Source organism: Macaca thibetana, chromosome X, assembly GCF_024542745.1.
Source record: "Macaca thibetana thibetana isolate TM-01 chromosome X, ASM2454274v1, whole genome shotgun sequence".
In the NCBI taxonomy this organism is placed as follows: Eukaryota; Metazoa; Chordata; class Mammalia; order Primates; family Cercopithecidae; genus Macaca; species Macaca thibetana.
In genome coordinates, this window is record NC_065598.1 from 42632463 (window position 1) to 42649238 (window position 16776).

At 37.1% G+C, this 16776-nt stretch overlaps 1 protein-coding gene across 1 annotated transcript; it reads right to left on the bottom strand.

The window, feature by feature from the left end:
• Positions 1-14011: 14011 nt before the first annotated feature.
• On the bottom strand, positions 14012-14688 carry LOC126945654 (60S ribosomal protein L29-like). Its single transcript, XM_050775752.1, has one exon. It carries the CDS (start codon positions 14635-14637, stop codon positions 14152-14154), a length of 486 nt encoding a protein of 161 aa, XP_050631709.1. The 5' UTR covers positions 14638-14688; the 3' UTR covers positions 14012-14151.
• Positions 14689-16776: the final 2088 nt, after the last annotated feature.

The following is a 16776-nucleotide window of genomic DNA, read 5'->3' on the forward strand; positions in this document are numbered from 1 at the left end:
CAAAAAAAAAAAAAAAGAAAACTTAGTTCAGTCATTTGCAGTTCCACCAACAATGTTTGAGAGTTTTGGTTGCTTCACATACTCCCAAAACACTTGATTTATCTGCCTTTTTTATTTCGGACATTCTAGAGGGGATGAAGTAGTATCTTTTTGTGACTTTAATTTTCATTTTCCCTGAAGATTGACATTGTTAAACACCTTTTTAGGTGCTTATTGGCCATTCTTATATGTCCTTTTATAATATATCTGCTTGAGTCTTTTGCCCATTTTTAATGGGATTGTTATCTTTTTAATATTAACTTGCAGGAGCTCTTTATAGTGGCTGGATATGACTATGTCATATACAGGTATAGATTTTGATATTCGTCTCTCAGTTGGTAATGGTAATGTGAAACCTAAATCTTGCAGAGTGTAAAAATGGCTTGCTAGCAGGGGGCAGCAATAAAAGCAAGTATGTTTCATTCTTTTCAAGTTTTTCTGGAAAAGTAATTTTTGAAGTAGAAAGGGAAGACAATTTAGTTCCTAGATACACAAGGATTACAACAAAAGTAGTTTAACTTCTCTAAACCTCGGTTTATCATTTGTAAAATATATTTAAAGTCCCTTTGAGTTTCAAAAAGTGACAGAGTTGTTCTGAAGCAGGGAGTCATCAAATTGGTATTAGCATCGGATGTCATAGACTGCATGTGAGTATGATGCTGTCATTCAACTTTATTACCCAGACATTGTTACTCTTATTTTGGTTTTACAGATTCAAAATGCAGATTCTTCATGCAATGTCGTTTTTCTGAACAAGCATGCAGAAAACCCTTCGTTAAAACACTTCTGGGGACTTTTAAACCTAACTATTGTCCAGTATTTTAACTTAACTTTCTATTTTGCCCTAGGGGAGAACAGTTAGGGTGAAAAAGTGAAATGGTTTTTGCCTTCATTGGGTCCAGGCACTAGTTGCCCCTGGGATGATAAAGCTTGACCCTCAGTCACTAAGGATTTCCCAAGGGAAACCCATCACTGAAACTTACCAATAGCATGCACTTCTGCCTGCACCTCAGTAAAGGCTGGAAATATAACTCCCCTAACACTCCTGGATTCTTTTCTGTGCTTGACAATGGCCCCCAAGGGAGATTCTTGTGAGACAGTGCCTGTCCAGAGAGAAAGGATGATGTAATTAGAGCCCTGGACAAGGAAATATAGGACTTTAGATCCCCTTATTTTCTACTACAAAGAGTAACTCAGCTAAAGACGTCGGGACTCACTGTTATGGTCAGAAGGGGCTGGGGATAAAGCAGATTTCAGAGGATGGTGAGGAGAATTGAAAATTATTATAAACCAGTGTAGCAGGGTCATCTGTGGAGATTTCAAAGTCTGCCTTATTCTTGCTGCAGTAGGAGATAGGAAAGATAGGAGAATACTTTTTATTTCCATGCCCCACTCTGGCAAGAAGAGTCAATACTGTGTTTTAAAACCTAGGTTCTTCTAAGCTCCATCTCCAGAAAAGAAAACAGCTAATGTCTGTGTTTTACGTGGCCCAGAAAGAAACTCCTTGGCCAGGACTTTGCTGGGACTGTTAGGCCTCTAGTGGAATAGAGCTTGAGCTTCCCAAAGGAGAGGGGATGTAGAGAGGCTGAGGCTCAGACAAAAATTGATAAATGGCTCTTTAATCACATTTTCTGGACTTTATAAATTCCAGATCACATGACTGAGATCAGATTTTCTATTGGCCTTAGCCCGATGCTTTGGGTTTACAAAAATATCATATTAGTCATACAACCAGTTTTAATTGGTTACACAAATAATTCTGAAGTGGCTAGGATTGAGATCTACTCTCTATGGAAGATGCTTCAGTTCTGGGGCTAGCTCTGGCCATGTATTCTTTCTAACAGGATATCAATAGCCATAGTCACTCCATTTCTCAGAGAGAGAGAGAGGAGAGAGAGAGAGTTGTGCCCCGTCTGTGGGTGCTGCTTGGATTCATGTTGATGGTGTTAATAATAATCTTTTCAAATTGCACAGTTGGTCTTGTTAAAGAAAAAATTATCCTGACACTTGTTAAAATAGTAAGGAAGAATTTATTCAGGGCTATTGTGATAGATGGCAAGACTATTACAATAGGGGAGAGATTGGGTTCAATTTCAAATACCCGTTGAGCGTACTAATCAAAAAATTCAAAATCAGAAATGCTTTGAAATCCAAAACTTTCTGAATTCCAACAGAATGCCACAAGTAGAAAATCACACAACTGACCTCATGTTATGGGTTGCAGTCAAAACATAGTCAAAACTTTTCTTTATGTATAAAATTAAAATATTATATAAAATTACCTCAGGCTGTGTATGTAAGGTATATATGAAACATAAATTAATTTCATGTTTAGACGCGGGGTCCCATCCCCAAGATATTTCATTATATATATTCAAATATTCCAAAGTCTGCAAAAATCTGAAATTTGAAACATTTCTGGTTCTAAGCATTTTGGTTCAGCAGATACAGCAAAGATATCTGGGAAATTATAGCCAATGAGAAGAATGAGGAAGTCAATAGATGAAAAACTATTAACAGAGACATCAGGGTAGGGGAATCCTTGCTAAACTAATTTCACAGGATTCTTGCTGATGGCAGGTCAAGGATTTATACATCAAAGGTTGAGGATGATAAACTTGAGCAGATATTGAGGATAATCAGATACACAGGGTAGAGATTCACTCTAATCTAGTAGGATTCTTTCTAAAACTGGTACAGGCAGGCCCAAGGACAAGACCTAGTAAAAACGATGGCTCTAAGCAGGGTAAGTTAGGAATTAAAATTGTGGAAAGAACTGTTAATGCCAAATTTGAATAATTGAAGCTTACTCATTTAGCATTGGAACAAGGGAATCATGTGATCAGATATGTTTTTCAAGAAGAAAAAGGGATAAGGTAGAGATGGATTGGAATGAAAAAAAAAAAAAATGGGATCAGAAGGCTATAGAGATAGGCCAAATGAGTGATAAGGACTTTTTAAATAGTGAGAGTAGCAATGGAGAAAATGATATAAGAGAAATACTTAACAGGTAAGATTGGCAGGAAGTCGACTGTGTGGTAAGTAAGAGATAGGGAAAATTCTAAAATGATCAAAGGTTTATTGAGGAAGGAAAAAAGCAAAGCATTGTCAGTTTATAGTCCTGCCAAACAAAGACGTTTACTCTCTGGTTAGCCTAGTTCTATCCCCATCTCTCAGCTGGGCATTTTTCACTTTCCCTGATAGAAAGCATTATGCATTGAAAAGGCCTCCATTGCTTATTTATTCTCATGTCCAGAGACTTTGTCCACATCCAATGTAGAAAAGACCAGCTGGCAAGACTAGATAAAGACTTCAGATAACTTTATCCATTTCTCTGCATTTATCTGCTCACATAAGTGGCCTAGGAGAAATTCAGGATTTTTTCCTACTGTTTTTCATTTCATTTAGGTCTCAGATATACAAAGCCTAGAAATCCAGTGTGGTAGGAGCATCTACACACATTTCTAATATTTTAATTTACATTTTTATTTGGAGTCAGCTTTATTAGAATCAAACAATTATTCAGTTTCCATTGAAAGACGTAATAGTATCTCAGAAGACTCTATTAAACTCCCCTTATAGTAATCACAAGAATCACAAATAGTTTCCCTGTGCCCTGGGGGCATTTGGATGTCATTAGTAATAAAGATCCTTATCTAATTTTGTTCTAGTTTTTTCCAAAGTAAAGGATCTTTATCTCTTTATATAGTTAAATGTTGCCCACACTTATATAGACATGTTCCTACATTGACCAGAAATGTAAATTACGACCTTCTATTACCCATTGACCTTCCCTGGAGTTAAGTGTTAAATGTTCTGAAAGAAAGTTTATCAATAAAATGTTGCTCACTAATCCTCTAAAGGAAGGTAAATCTACTGGAGAATGAGAAAGAGAAAATCACCGACTGAAGCTATTATTGACTAATTAGTTCAAGTAAAATCCCCCAACCTTCCATAGTTTTGAAAATGTAAATAGGAAATGCTCTTGACTTACTTTGTGTGCAACAATCATCAAATACATCAAATTGACCCCTAAGTCCTACTAACCCAATCCCAATATCCTGTGCCAATGTCCCTACTTTATGGTATCTGTATGCATCTCAGTATAAGTGCATACACAGTGCCAATATCCTGTGCCAATGTCCTTGCTTTATGGTATGACAACATATTCCAAGCTTATCTGACACAATTCATGCCCCAGATATAGAATTAGCAATTTTTCCAAATAACCCTTTTTCTTTGTAATGGGAAATGATATGTAGAGACCACAATTTCAGTGGTAGAAACACTTGTTGATATTATATTAGACTTCATTTACATGCCTTTTTGTACAGAGCTAGAAAACAACCATATGAACCACATCGTTTTGAACCATATGAAACTGCCTTTTCTATAAATCAAAAATGACAAAGTATCAGCAGTTTCATGTGGTCTGACCTCATATTTTTAAGAGAAAAATATATCATGAGAATATTTAATTCAAATTTGGATTCATAGGCTTTTTATTTAATGTATTTGATTTTTATTTGTATTTTCTTTTACTTTCACTGAAAATCTTGGTTTCTAGCAATTTTAATATAATTACTAATTTCTTTTATCCTACTATTGGTTTCAGAATATAAATACCAATATTATAATTGTCCATTCAATTAGTAAATAGTTTCTTCAATAAATAAATTGCAGCTGAGCACAGTGGTTCACACCTGTAATCCCAGCACTTTGGGAGGCCAAAGTGGGCGGATCACCTGAGGTCAGGAGTTTGAGCCAGCCTGGTGGACATGGCGAAACCCCATCTCTACTAAAAATACAAAAATTAGCCGGACACGGTGGCACATGCCTGTAATCCCAGCTATTCGGGAGGCTGAGGCATGAGAATCACTTGAACCTGGGAGGTGGAGGTTGCAGTGAGCCTAGATTGCACCATTGCACTCCAGCCTGGGAGACAAGAACAAAACTCAGTCTCAAAAATAAAAATAAATAAATAAATTGCAAGTAAAAATAGAAAAGAGTCAAAAACCTAAGGACTAAAAGGTACTCAAAAGACACATTGACTAAATGTAATCTATGGCTTTTATTTGGATCTTGATTTGAACAAAGCAATTGCATTTTTAAAAAATCATGGATTTTTTAAACATCAACTAGTAATTTTAATGACATTAAATGTTATAATTAACCTTTTTAGGAATTAATATATTATACTTTTGTTACAAAATGTAGATTCTTATCAAATAGGATACATTCTGAAGTATTTTAGGATGAAATAATATGATGTCTACTTCAAAACAATCCAATAGGGAACTATTAGAAGGCAAATGGGTAGAGATTTAGATGAAATTGGCCATATGTTGAAAATTGTTGAAGCCAGGCAATAGGTTTATGAAAGATTATAAACTTCTCTTTTGAGTATGTTGAAAAACTTTCATAATATAAAATATTTTTTTAAAGTGTCTACTAATAGGAACATTAATAATAGTGAGTGATGTTGAAGATGCATATAAAAGGTTTGAATAAGAGTGTTTAATAAAATGGAAGCAGAAAATATAAAGCATTATATTTGCATATAATACTGTTTAAAATGTGCATTTTTATCTAAGTTAATACATTGAATATTATCATATACTTTTTTTTTTTGAGACGGAGTTTCACTCCTGTTGCCCAGGCAATGGCACGATCTCAGCTCACTGCAACCTTTGCCTCCCAGGTTCAAGCAATTCTCCTGCCTCATCCTCCCAAGTAGCTGGTACTACAGGAATGCGCCACTATGCTCGACTAATTTTATATTTTTAATAGACACGGGGTTTCACCATGTTGGTCAGGCTGGTCCCAAACTCCTGACCTCAGGTGATCCACTTGCCTTGGCTGGGATTACAGGCGTGAGCCACCATGCCCAGCCCTGAATATTATCATATACTTTGAAAATGTTATCTACATGATAGGGATTAGATATATGATAGATAGATAGATAGATAGATAGATAGATAGATAGATATGTAGATATGGTTAATGACCACATATATTTTAGGCAGGACATTTTACTTAAGGTCCAAAAAGGTTTTCTGTTAGGTAGTCCCTGCTTATTGCATTCAGAAGATTATTTGTGGCTTTCAGTGAAAGAAAATTCAACAAATGTTTATGGACCATATTTGATGCATACAGCTGTTTGCTAAACTATTGGGTAGGATATGAATTCATTTATTTAAAAGGTTTATAAAATAAGACAACATTGCATAATATGGGCATAGGTGATGGAGAGAGGAAGAAAAGAAAGAACAGATAATTTTGGAAAATAAATCAAAAAATGAGCTTAGTAAAAAACTACACATTACAAACTCCTAAACCACTGTTCTATATGGGTTTCAAATTTAATTTTAAGTTTTCTAGTCATAAAAATGAAAAGTCAATCTTGATCTCTGTGTTATTTGGTTTAGTGCTGCTATAAAGGAATAGCTGAGGCTGAGTAATTTATAAAGAAAAGATTATGGCTTACAGTTCTGTGAGCTGTACAAAAAAGCACAACAGTGACATCTGCATCTGGTGAGGGCCTCAGGCTGTTTCCACTCCTGGCAGAAAGTGAAGGGGGAGCTGCAGGTGCAGAGATCACATGGAAAAAGAGGAAGCAAGAGAGATGGGGGAGACTCCAGGTTCTCTTTAACAACTCACTCTCGTGGGAACTAATCCATTTCCCCGAGAACCCAGAACTTACTACCTAGAGACTGACACTAAGCCGTGTATGAGGGTTGCATCTCCATGTCCCAGATATCTTCCACTAGGCTCCACCTCCAAACACCGCCACACTGGGGGATCAAATTTCAACACGAGCTTTGGAGGAGTCAAATATCTAAACCATAGCAATCAGCTTCTCAACTCATGCAAACCACAAAATAAACTAAGCCACATGCTATGGAGAAGCACAGCAGTTCCTGATATTGAAAGAAGAAAGATTCTGAAGATACAACTTATCCGTAGCTAAAAGGTTTCAGGTTTAATAAAGGAAGTGATGCAAAGAGGAAGATGGTGGTCTTCATTTGTCATCATTTTTTAGATTAGAAAACCAAGAAGTGATATCTGTTCATATTACATTGCAAGCCTCTGTGGTTGAAAGCAACAGAAAGCAACTTGCCATTAGTCAAATCAACCTAGGGTGATGAAACATTGTAAATACTATATATAGGAATATTAAATCAGAAAAAAAAAAAAAAAAAAACTGCCAGATCTCATGAGAGCTGGTACAAGGAACTGAAAATCTGTAAGAGAATGACTCTTTTCTGACACTAGGAAAATGGGATTGTTTTCTCTATCCCTGAAAAACTGAATTAGTTCTGTCTCAGGGCTCTTATGGGCTCTTGGTGACTCTGCAGCTCTCTCTTTTCTGAAAACCAGCTTTTTCTGCTTCAAATGTCTCATTTCCTTGTGTCTTTGGCTTTGCATTGTTTTGACTTTAGCTCAGCAACTTCTAGCTAATTAGTTCACTGTAAGAGGATCAAATAGCTATGGGAGGGAGGTTGTGTGAGTGTGTGAAAGTGATTTCTAGAGGAAGAGGGGGCAATGGGCTGGCAAGCTTTTTTCCACTATGCATTGTCATTCCAAAGTCATGATATGTATTTAAAATTTTGACCTCTAACTGAAATGAGGCAGAGAGTTTGTATGTAATCCAGAAAAATCAGAAACTAATTCAGAGGGCCAGAATAAACTAGGGACTATGAGCAGAGGGAAGAACAATATTTCTTCTGAGTTCTGTCTTGCTAGCATAGCAAACACATTTGTTGATAAAAGACATTTTTTTTCAATAAAATGCCAAAAGTAATAAATGAAAAAACTCCTCCCAGTACCTCTATTAAGTAACTTTGGCAGTCAAGAAAAGGCAATTTAGACGAGATTTTTTAAAAGTCCTTAACTACAAAAAAAAAAAAAAAAAAAAAAAAAAAACCTTTATATAAGGTTAATATAAAAAGACTGATCCAGACAGTTAGAAAGGAAAGCCATGCCTTTTAAGGAGTATGCTTACCACATTGCAGAAGGAACTTATTTCTGTGAAACTTCAGTGTCTAATTATTTCCCTGATAATTATATTTTATTGGAATTAATAAAGGTTTCTTTTTATAAGACCATGTTAAAAGTGTATTTTTTCCAAAATAGAGGCCAATATATGGCACATATGATTATATGATATGGTTAATATCCACTATCTGGTTAGTTCAGTTAATGATAAAAACAACTTGATCATTATCAAAATAATGATTATGTCACCAATGACCATTTTCTTCAGCCTGAGACAAAAGCAAATAAAATGAATGTTTCAACTATCAACAATTAACTTTGGGAACCAGATCTTTATGCCTCCTGATGTGATATGATAAAAAGTATGTAGCACACCTATGGAATTCTTACAACAAAATATTTAACAGACCTATAGATCTTATTTCTAGTTTTCAGGAAATACAGAAGATAGAAGAACAAATTACTCAAATCACCATGATGAAACAGATACAGATGCTCCTAGACTTATGATGGAGTTATGTGCCAATAAACCCACTGTAAACTGAAAATGCATTTAATACACCTAACCTACTGAACTTCATAGCTTACCTTAAACATGCTGAGAACACTTACATTAGCCTACAGTTGGGTAAATTCATCTATCACAAAGCCTGTTTTATAATAAAGTGTTGAATGTCTCAGGTAATTTATTGAATACTGTATTGAATGTGAAAAACAGAATGTCTTACTGCTGCTGCCCAGCACGGCAAGAGAGTATTGCACATACCATAGCATATCCCTAGCCCAGGAAAAGACCAAAATTCAAAACTGCAAGTACGGTTTCTACTGAATGTGTATTGCTTTCACACCATTGTAAAGTCAAAAAAAAGTCCAACCATTGTAAGATGGGAACCATCAGTACTTACAGAAGGTGGGATGTTTTAAGGATAACTGACCTGGTATTTTTTAACACGTCAGTGTCATGGAAAAAGAGTCTATGACAGCTATGGTAGATTAAAAGTATCTAGAGATCTCACAAATAAATAGAATGTGTAATCCTTGTTTAAACAACTTTAGAAGACATTTTGGGAATAGTCAGAAAAACATGAATATGGACCAAGTGTTAGATGATATTGGGAAATAGTTACTTTTTAAAAGGGTGATATTGATAATGATATTATGGTTATGTAGGAGTATGTCTTCTTTAGAACTGTAAAGTGAATCATTTTGAAATGAAATGTCAAGAAGTCTATAATTTATTTTGAAATGTTTTAGTGAAAAATAGGTGATAAAAATATGACAAAATATTAAAAATTGTTAACTCTAGAGTTTGGATATGTGATCATTATGCTATTTTCAATAAGTTTGAACATTTTCATTGTAAAGAATTCTTTAAAAGAATCTAAAATTTTATTAGCTATTAAATCCTAATTAGAAAATCAGATAAGAAAATATTGAGATCAGATAAATGCAGAGACTATTAGTTTCATTTTCATTCTTTCTGTCAATGAACCTATAATCTTTCATATTGTTGAGTAAGCTCATTACAAATAGCTTACTATTTGTAATGTAATAGTAAGAACATTACGAATAGCTCTGGGTTCATATTCTTTCCTTTCTTCATCAGTGTGCATTACTTTTTTACTCGAAATTCCACTTTCATTAAATATTTTATCTTCAACTTCACAAAAATGGAAGGGAAAACATGGCAGATATCCTAAAATCTGTTAAAGTTAGTGTTCTGTGAACATAAATGTGCATTATTATTTTGTTTACTGAAGCACTCGACCGTGTCATTGGTGGTTTTACAATCTGAAAATAAGCATTTTGGAAAGAAATCCTGGTTGAATTCATGGAATTCTTATTCAGTTCTATTGCAAGGAGGCTTCTGAGACTTGAGTTCAAGGCTTTCATATCTTGTTATTATCATAGCTTTCTGGTCACAGGTTTTCCTGATGGCAGTTTGACTGAGTTGCCCACTTTCCATCGTTGATATAATTTGGTCCATGTTTTTAATAGAATGGAAGTCATTTGGAAATTGTTATGTGAGATACTACCTTGATGCAACAGTGACCTCTAAGTAGCATGCATGCTCTGTCAGAGACCATAAAACAGAAAGACTTATGGACCAAATTAAAATATGCAAATCACACAATTTATTGAAACAATTGAAAACACACAGTGAGGAGCAAGGGGCAAGAGGCGGAGTAGGTTCACACACACAAGTGGGTAGAAGACACTGGTTGAATCCTGGGGTCAGCAATGGTCTTGTCTCTCTCTGCTTATCAGCCTTTCCTACTGATGGTGTGCTTCTAAGACCAGAACTGAGGTCCAAACAAGAAGAAGCAGAGACAGAAGGGGCCCCAGGCTAATGGCACAAAATTGCGCTATTGCAGAGATGCGTGGACAAGTGCACCTACCTGGCCATAGCTATAGCTTGCCAGTAAATTTGCTAAATAGTCATGCGTTTTATTTGCATTTCTAGGTAGAGCACATGTGGGGCCTGTATGGAACTGTACTTCCCAATGGATGATCAGTTTAGGAAATGACATAGCTGTCAGCTATGTATAATGATTATGACTTGGTCCTTCTATTCCTTTCTCTCTCTCAGCAGACACTTGTTTTTTTCCCCATTATATATTGCATTTATTCCATCATTAACATATCTTATAGGTTACTAATTACTCCATAGTCAACACACCTTTGGAATTCTGCCTGTGTCTCTCAAGTGATTTGCTTACTCATTATCTGAAGTTAACATAGTCATACAGGTTTTGCTGCTATCTTCAAGCTACTAGCCTATGACTATTGTGCTTGACACTTCTAATGAGTTTCAGTCATCTCATTTGTTTGACTGTGATACCCCTAATGGATGGCTGAACCTATCTAAACTTAAATTTCCACATCTGTAAAATGAAGTAGAGGTAGGAAATTCTGGAGACTCAAACGTTTTGTCAACTATCAACCTTGTGTAATTCTCATGAGGTTTAATAATGTAGAAAACGTAAGAGTAAAAAGTCTCTGTTTTCCACATTGGTGAATTAGTTGTGAATATAGAGGATGTTACACTTATCACTTTACATTAAGTAATGTTTGTCATCATGGCAATGATATCTTCCATTGCACCAAACTGACTGTTAAAATGCTTTGAGTTAGGCCGGGCGCGGTGGCTCAAGCCTGTAATCCCAGCACTTTGGGAGGCCGAGATGGGCGGATCACGAGGTCAGGAGATCGAGACCATCCTGGCTAACACGGTGAAACCCTGTCTCTACTAAAAAATACAAAAAAATAGCCGGGCGAGGTGGCGGGCGCCTGTAGTCCCAGCTACTCGGGAGGCTGAGGCAGGAGAATGGCGTGAACCTGGGAGGCAGAGCTTGCAGTGAGCTGAGATCCGGCCACTGCACTCCAGCCTGGGTGACAGAGCAAGACTCCGTCTCAAAAAAAAAAAAAAAAAAAAAAATGCTTTGAGTTAAATTATGTTGGTTGATGCCCAAAGTAACCTTATAAGGTAAATTACAGAAGACAATGATGCCACTTTACAACTAAGGACATTAACAAGCGAGATTAAACAGTATTGCCCCAAGAGCCACATGTGCTAATTTCAGGACACTCACTGGACCATGTCCTCACAAATAAATATCTGTTACAAGGGGAACTAATTCACAGCTGGTTCTATTTTTCACATTCATTTTCTGGCCCTGATTCACATTCACCAAACAAACATCCAACCTAGAACTTTATTATTGGTTGAATACTCAATATAGTCAGGCCATCCAGGATGCCGGGATACTATCTATCTAAACACAATTTTCAGTCAATATTACTACACAGAATCCTAATAAACTATAAGTTCCACGGAAAAAGATATCAAATCTGTGGAATTTATTATTTTACCCTCAGTGATTTGCACCATGCCTGGCGCATTGTTAGTATTAAAAGGGCACTTTGTTGAATAAAATGAATTAATTATAGATACAATAATGAGTAAAATAAAACAAAGCCTGACACAGAAGGCAAGATTTGACCTTTTAAAAGCGTATCTGGCATGTCAACATAGAAACTAAGCTATTCTGTAGTGGGGTGTCTGATGTTTTCTTCCCCTCAGACTTGAACTCCCTTTTCACTATCTGCTTGGTTGAGGAGGGTCTCTTATGGCTATCCTGGTACCTAGAGGTGGTTGTTTCTGTTCAGGACTGGCATATCCTGCCACGACCTGAACAGTGATAAGTGACAGTGATAAGTGACATCTGGTGCCATGACTACGAAGATCTTGAGACTCTGAAGTGTAGCCAAAACCCATGGTGCTCCAAGCCAATGTGGAGAGAACATCTTGATCTCTTTTTGGAATCTTATTTTTCTGTATAGCAACCAAATGCCATAAAAACTCACAGATACAGCTCCTTTATAATAGTTTTCCACATTCCCCAGAATACATGATATGGCTAAACCAGAATATACCTTTGATTTTTTCAAATGCCATGCTGTTCTCAAAACCCCTCCTCTGTCCAAGCTTCTTAGGGATTCAACTCTTCTTTTGGCAAAAGTTCTCTCCCTTGACTCTGCTTTCTCTTCTATACTTAGATTTCTAGCCCCTCATTCCGTCAGTTCTTAAGCTTACATCCTTGTAGGGGAAATAATGGAAGCCTTCTCCTTTTATTCCCTCCTCTACTTTCTCCTACCCACAAATAGCCCACTCATCACAATAATTTGGAAAAATTGTTCATGCTTTTGACTGATCAATAGCAAAAGACAGCAAAAAAAAAAAAAAAAAAAAAAAAAAAAAAAAAATTCTGGCAGCAGTGCAAATTAATACAACTGCTTTGGAAAACCATTTGGCAGTATCTAATTAAAGGAATGTATGCACACCCTAAGACCCAGCAATTCCACTCATGGGTAGATGCACAAGAGAAATGTATACATATATTCACCAAAAGACATATGCAAGGATATGATAATGCTATTTGTAATATCCTCAATCAGAAAACTACCCAAATGTCCTTCAACAGTAAACTAGTAAATAAGCCATGATATATTTGAACAATAGAATAGTATGCAGCAATGAGAATGAATAATTTGCAACTGCATACAAAAATATAGATTATTTTCACAAATTGTTGAGGGACATAAGCCAGGCACAAGAGAGTACATACTGTATTAGTCCACTTATATAAAATTAAAAAGGAGACAAAACTAACACATGTGGTTAGAAGTTAGTATACAGGGTACCTTTGTGGAGAGGGTTGTGACTAGAAGAGACAGTTCCACGTCCCTTGGAGGCCCTGGGAGTTCTAATGATGTTCAATTTCTTTATCTTGTGCAGGTTACAAAGGTATGTTCAGTTTTTAAAAACCTTAGATGTGGCCGGGCACAGTGACTCATGCCTGTAATCTCAGCACCTTGGGAAGCTGAGGCGGGCAGATCATGAGGTCAGGAGTTTGAGACCAGCCTGGCCAATATGGTGAAACCCCATCTCTACTAAAAATACAAAAAAATTAGCCAGGCATGGTGGTGCGCGCCTGTAGTCCCAGCTATGCAGGAGGCTGAGGCAGGAGAATCATTTGAATCCGGAAGGCAGAAGTTGCAGTGAGCCAAGATTGTGCCACTGCACTCCCACCTGGGTGATAGAGTGAGACTCCATCTCAAAACAAACAAACTGGCAAAAAAAAAAGATATGCATTATGATTTGTGCACTATTTGTATGTATATTGTACATCAATAAACAGTTTAAGAAGATAAAAGAAAGCCAAACAAAAACAGAAATTTTATTCTGAATGAGAAAATATTATAGGACAGTGGATACACCAGAGAGTAAATAGTAAATAACATTGAAATGGATGGAAGTGAAGAAGCGAGCCATAATTTTTTAACATAAATATGATGTGTGATATCTTTGACCTTGAAAAATAATGAAATACTTCTTTCACACCTCCTTAGCTGGCACCTCCTTTCTCATCTCACATTGGATGTAAATGCTAGCGTCAACCACATGAGAATCTTTTTTTTTTTTTTTTCCTGCCTCAGGTTTATTTGTACAAATAGCACAGGAGGACCCCAGCCCCATGCAGATGGCAGCCCGGAGGCGGGGGTAGGGGGTCGCACCAGTCCTTCTGTCCTCACGTTGGCAGACAGAGATACCTACTCTGTAGCCTTTGTAGTGGCCTGGGCACCTTTGGGAGCCTGAGCTGGAATTGAAGCTGGAGCTGCAGCCTGGGCCTTGGTTTGATCCTTGGCCTTGGCCTTGGCCTTGGCCTTGGCCTTTGGCCAGCACAGCCGGAGCCCCTTGGCAATGCGAGCACGAGCACGCTTCCCAAGCTTGGGGTGGGCAATGTAGGCAAGTCGATCAAGCTTGCGGCTGACACCCTTTGGGATCTTGGGCTTAACCTCCTTGGGCTTTACGAGGGCCTTGACAGCCTCGGCACGTGCACTCATGGCCTTGGCATTGTTGGCCTGCATCTTCTTTAGGCCCTTCTTGTTGTGCTTCTTGGCAAAGCGCATGTTCCTCAGGAACTTGGGGTCCACCCCCTTAAGAGATTCGTATCTTTGTGATCGGGGTTTCTTGATACCATTTCTGTGCCATTTTCGGGACTGGTTGTGTGTGGTGTGGTTCTTGGACTTGGCCATGTCTGCACCTTTAGCCGCGGCTCCCGAAGCGCCTAGAACCGGAAGAGCACATGAGAATCTTAATGTATTTTTATCAACATTGCTATGAGCAAAAGATGCTAGTAGTTGTTTTCAAATATACACATATATACACATAAGTGCAAATCATAGGAAAATGGACAAAATCAAAGTTCTACCAAGATTGCCTATTATTAGTTACTGACTTTTTCTGATAGAAAGAAAAAAATTGTGATTGTCCAGTCTCCCTGAGGATTTCTTTGTCTAATTTCTGATAGGGAAGTATCAAAGTGTGAATTCATTTAATATATAAGACATCATAAAAAGCAAAATAATCCAACACAAAGTACAATGACATTTTCTTTCTTTGTATTTATTTTGCTGCTTTGGCCTATCATCTGCTTGATGTGCTAACAAGGAAAAGAGGGAGAAGCAAGGAGAGCAGCTGATGTAGAAAGAAAGACTGTCCTAGGATACTCAGGATTCCAGTGTTCTCTAGCTTACTACACTATTTTATGAAGAATAAGACAATATAGTCAAGACTTCTGCATGAAAGATTAGACTACCCGTGTGTAACCACAGAAGTCAAAGACAGGGCTGGTGAAGCTAAAAAGATTTTCTTAAAGTTTCCTAGTATTGACATACTTTGTTTGGTACTACAACTGTTAACTGTTAATCTTGAAAGGACCTTAGAGGAAAGGGTCCCAGTGTCTATGTTACACTGTTGAAGAAACAAAATAGTTTACCTCAGTGTTGCAATGTGTTTTTAGGGAAATGTGTCACCTGTGAAAAATAGTGTCAACATCTTGCACAAATTTTACCCATGTGGCATATGAATTTCTGCAAGCATTCCAAAATCAATGACATATACCTACATATATCTTAGGCAAATATTAGCAGTTAGATATAATGTACAGACTAAAGTATTAGTCTGATCTGAATCAAAAATAAATTCAGTTTCCTGGAAATAAAAGGTAGACATAACCAAACACAGTACAGCCCTCTTATACTTATCTTGTGGAAGTTTACAGATGATTAAGAAATGACTCTAAATATATATTTGTTTCTAGGGAACATGACTATCTGCTAGCATTTCTTTGGTGTTATTGAACAGATTGGTTAATGATACTTTATTTCTCCTCAAATGAAAGTCCCCCCCCCAAAAGAAGTCATTTATTTTCTGTTAGAAAAGTTCAATGATTTCCTTGTGCCTTACTGGACAAATCACTCTGGTGTGCTCTATCGAACAATTCTTTTTAGCTGGAGCAGAGCCTTTGTAGTTGACTCTTCTGATGGACCTTGTTTTTAGCCTCAACCTGAAATATGGGTCACCATCCTCCACCTTTGCTACAAGAGACAGAAACTGCCATGAAAATAAATTATAACATCAGCACATCATGCACTGACTGGTATCACTGTTTATTTAGAAGCCAACCAACTTATCTTTCCTGAGGTGATGTAACAAGGGGCAAAGTGTATGGGCTTTGAAGTCAGAAGAGTGAGATTGAGACTTGGATCAGCTGTTTATTGCCTAAAGAAGGGAACTTCACTTCCCTAAAATGTCAACTTCTTTAAGTATGAAATGAATGAGGAATATTAGGAATAATATCAACAGTGCAGAGTAGAGTAGTTGTGAGAATTCGATTATAACTATATGAAGAAGGGCTTTGTAAGTACAAAAGCACAAAACATAATAAAATGGTTGAGCAGACACTATTGTAATCCTGTATAGTCCTTTGACCCACCTCTGAGTTCACCTGCAGCTGTTTCTGTGCATGAACCCTACCTCAAGCACCTGTGACTCTGCTTCTCTGCTTGAGAGCTTTCTCTAGCACCACAGGAGCCTGCTTAAGTGTACATGGATGCAAGTGGAAGTTGTAGAAAGTTAACACCCCTCAGGACAACCCTCAAACAATAGGGAATCAGAGTTGGTAGATAAATGCCTTAGTCTCCCCATCACTCTCTAGGAAGATTCTGGAGTGTATTTCATGTAGTTTCCCTGAGGATTCTCACGATGGTTCTCATGATTTTGTATGTCAACTTGACTGGGCTAAGGGATACCCAGATAGCTGTAAAACATTATTTCTGCATATATCTATGAGAGTGTTCCTAGAAGGGATTAGCATTTGCATCAGTAGACTG

Bases quoted from the DNA above. Each gene is read 5' to 3' on its own strand.
- LOC126945654 (XM_050775752.1), bottom strand. From the start codon at position 14,637: ATGGCCAAGTCCAAGAACCACACCACACACAACCAGTCCCGAAAATGG.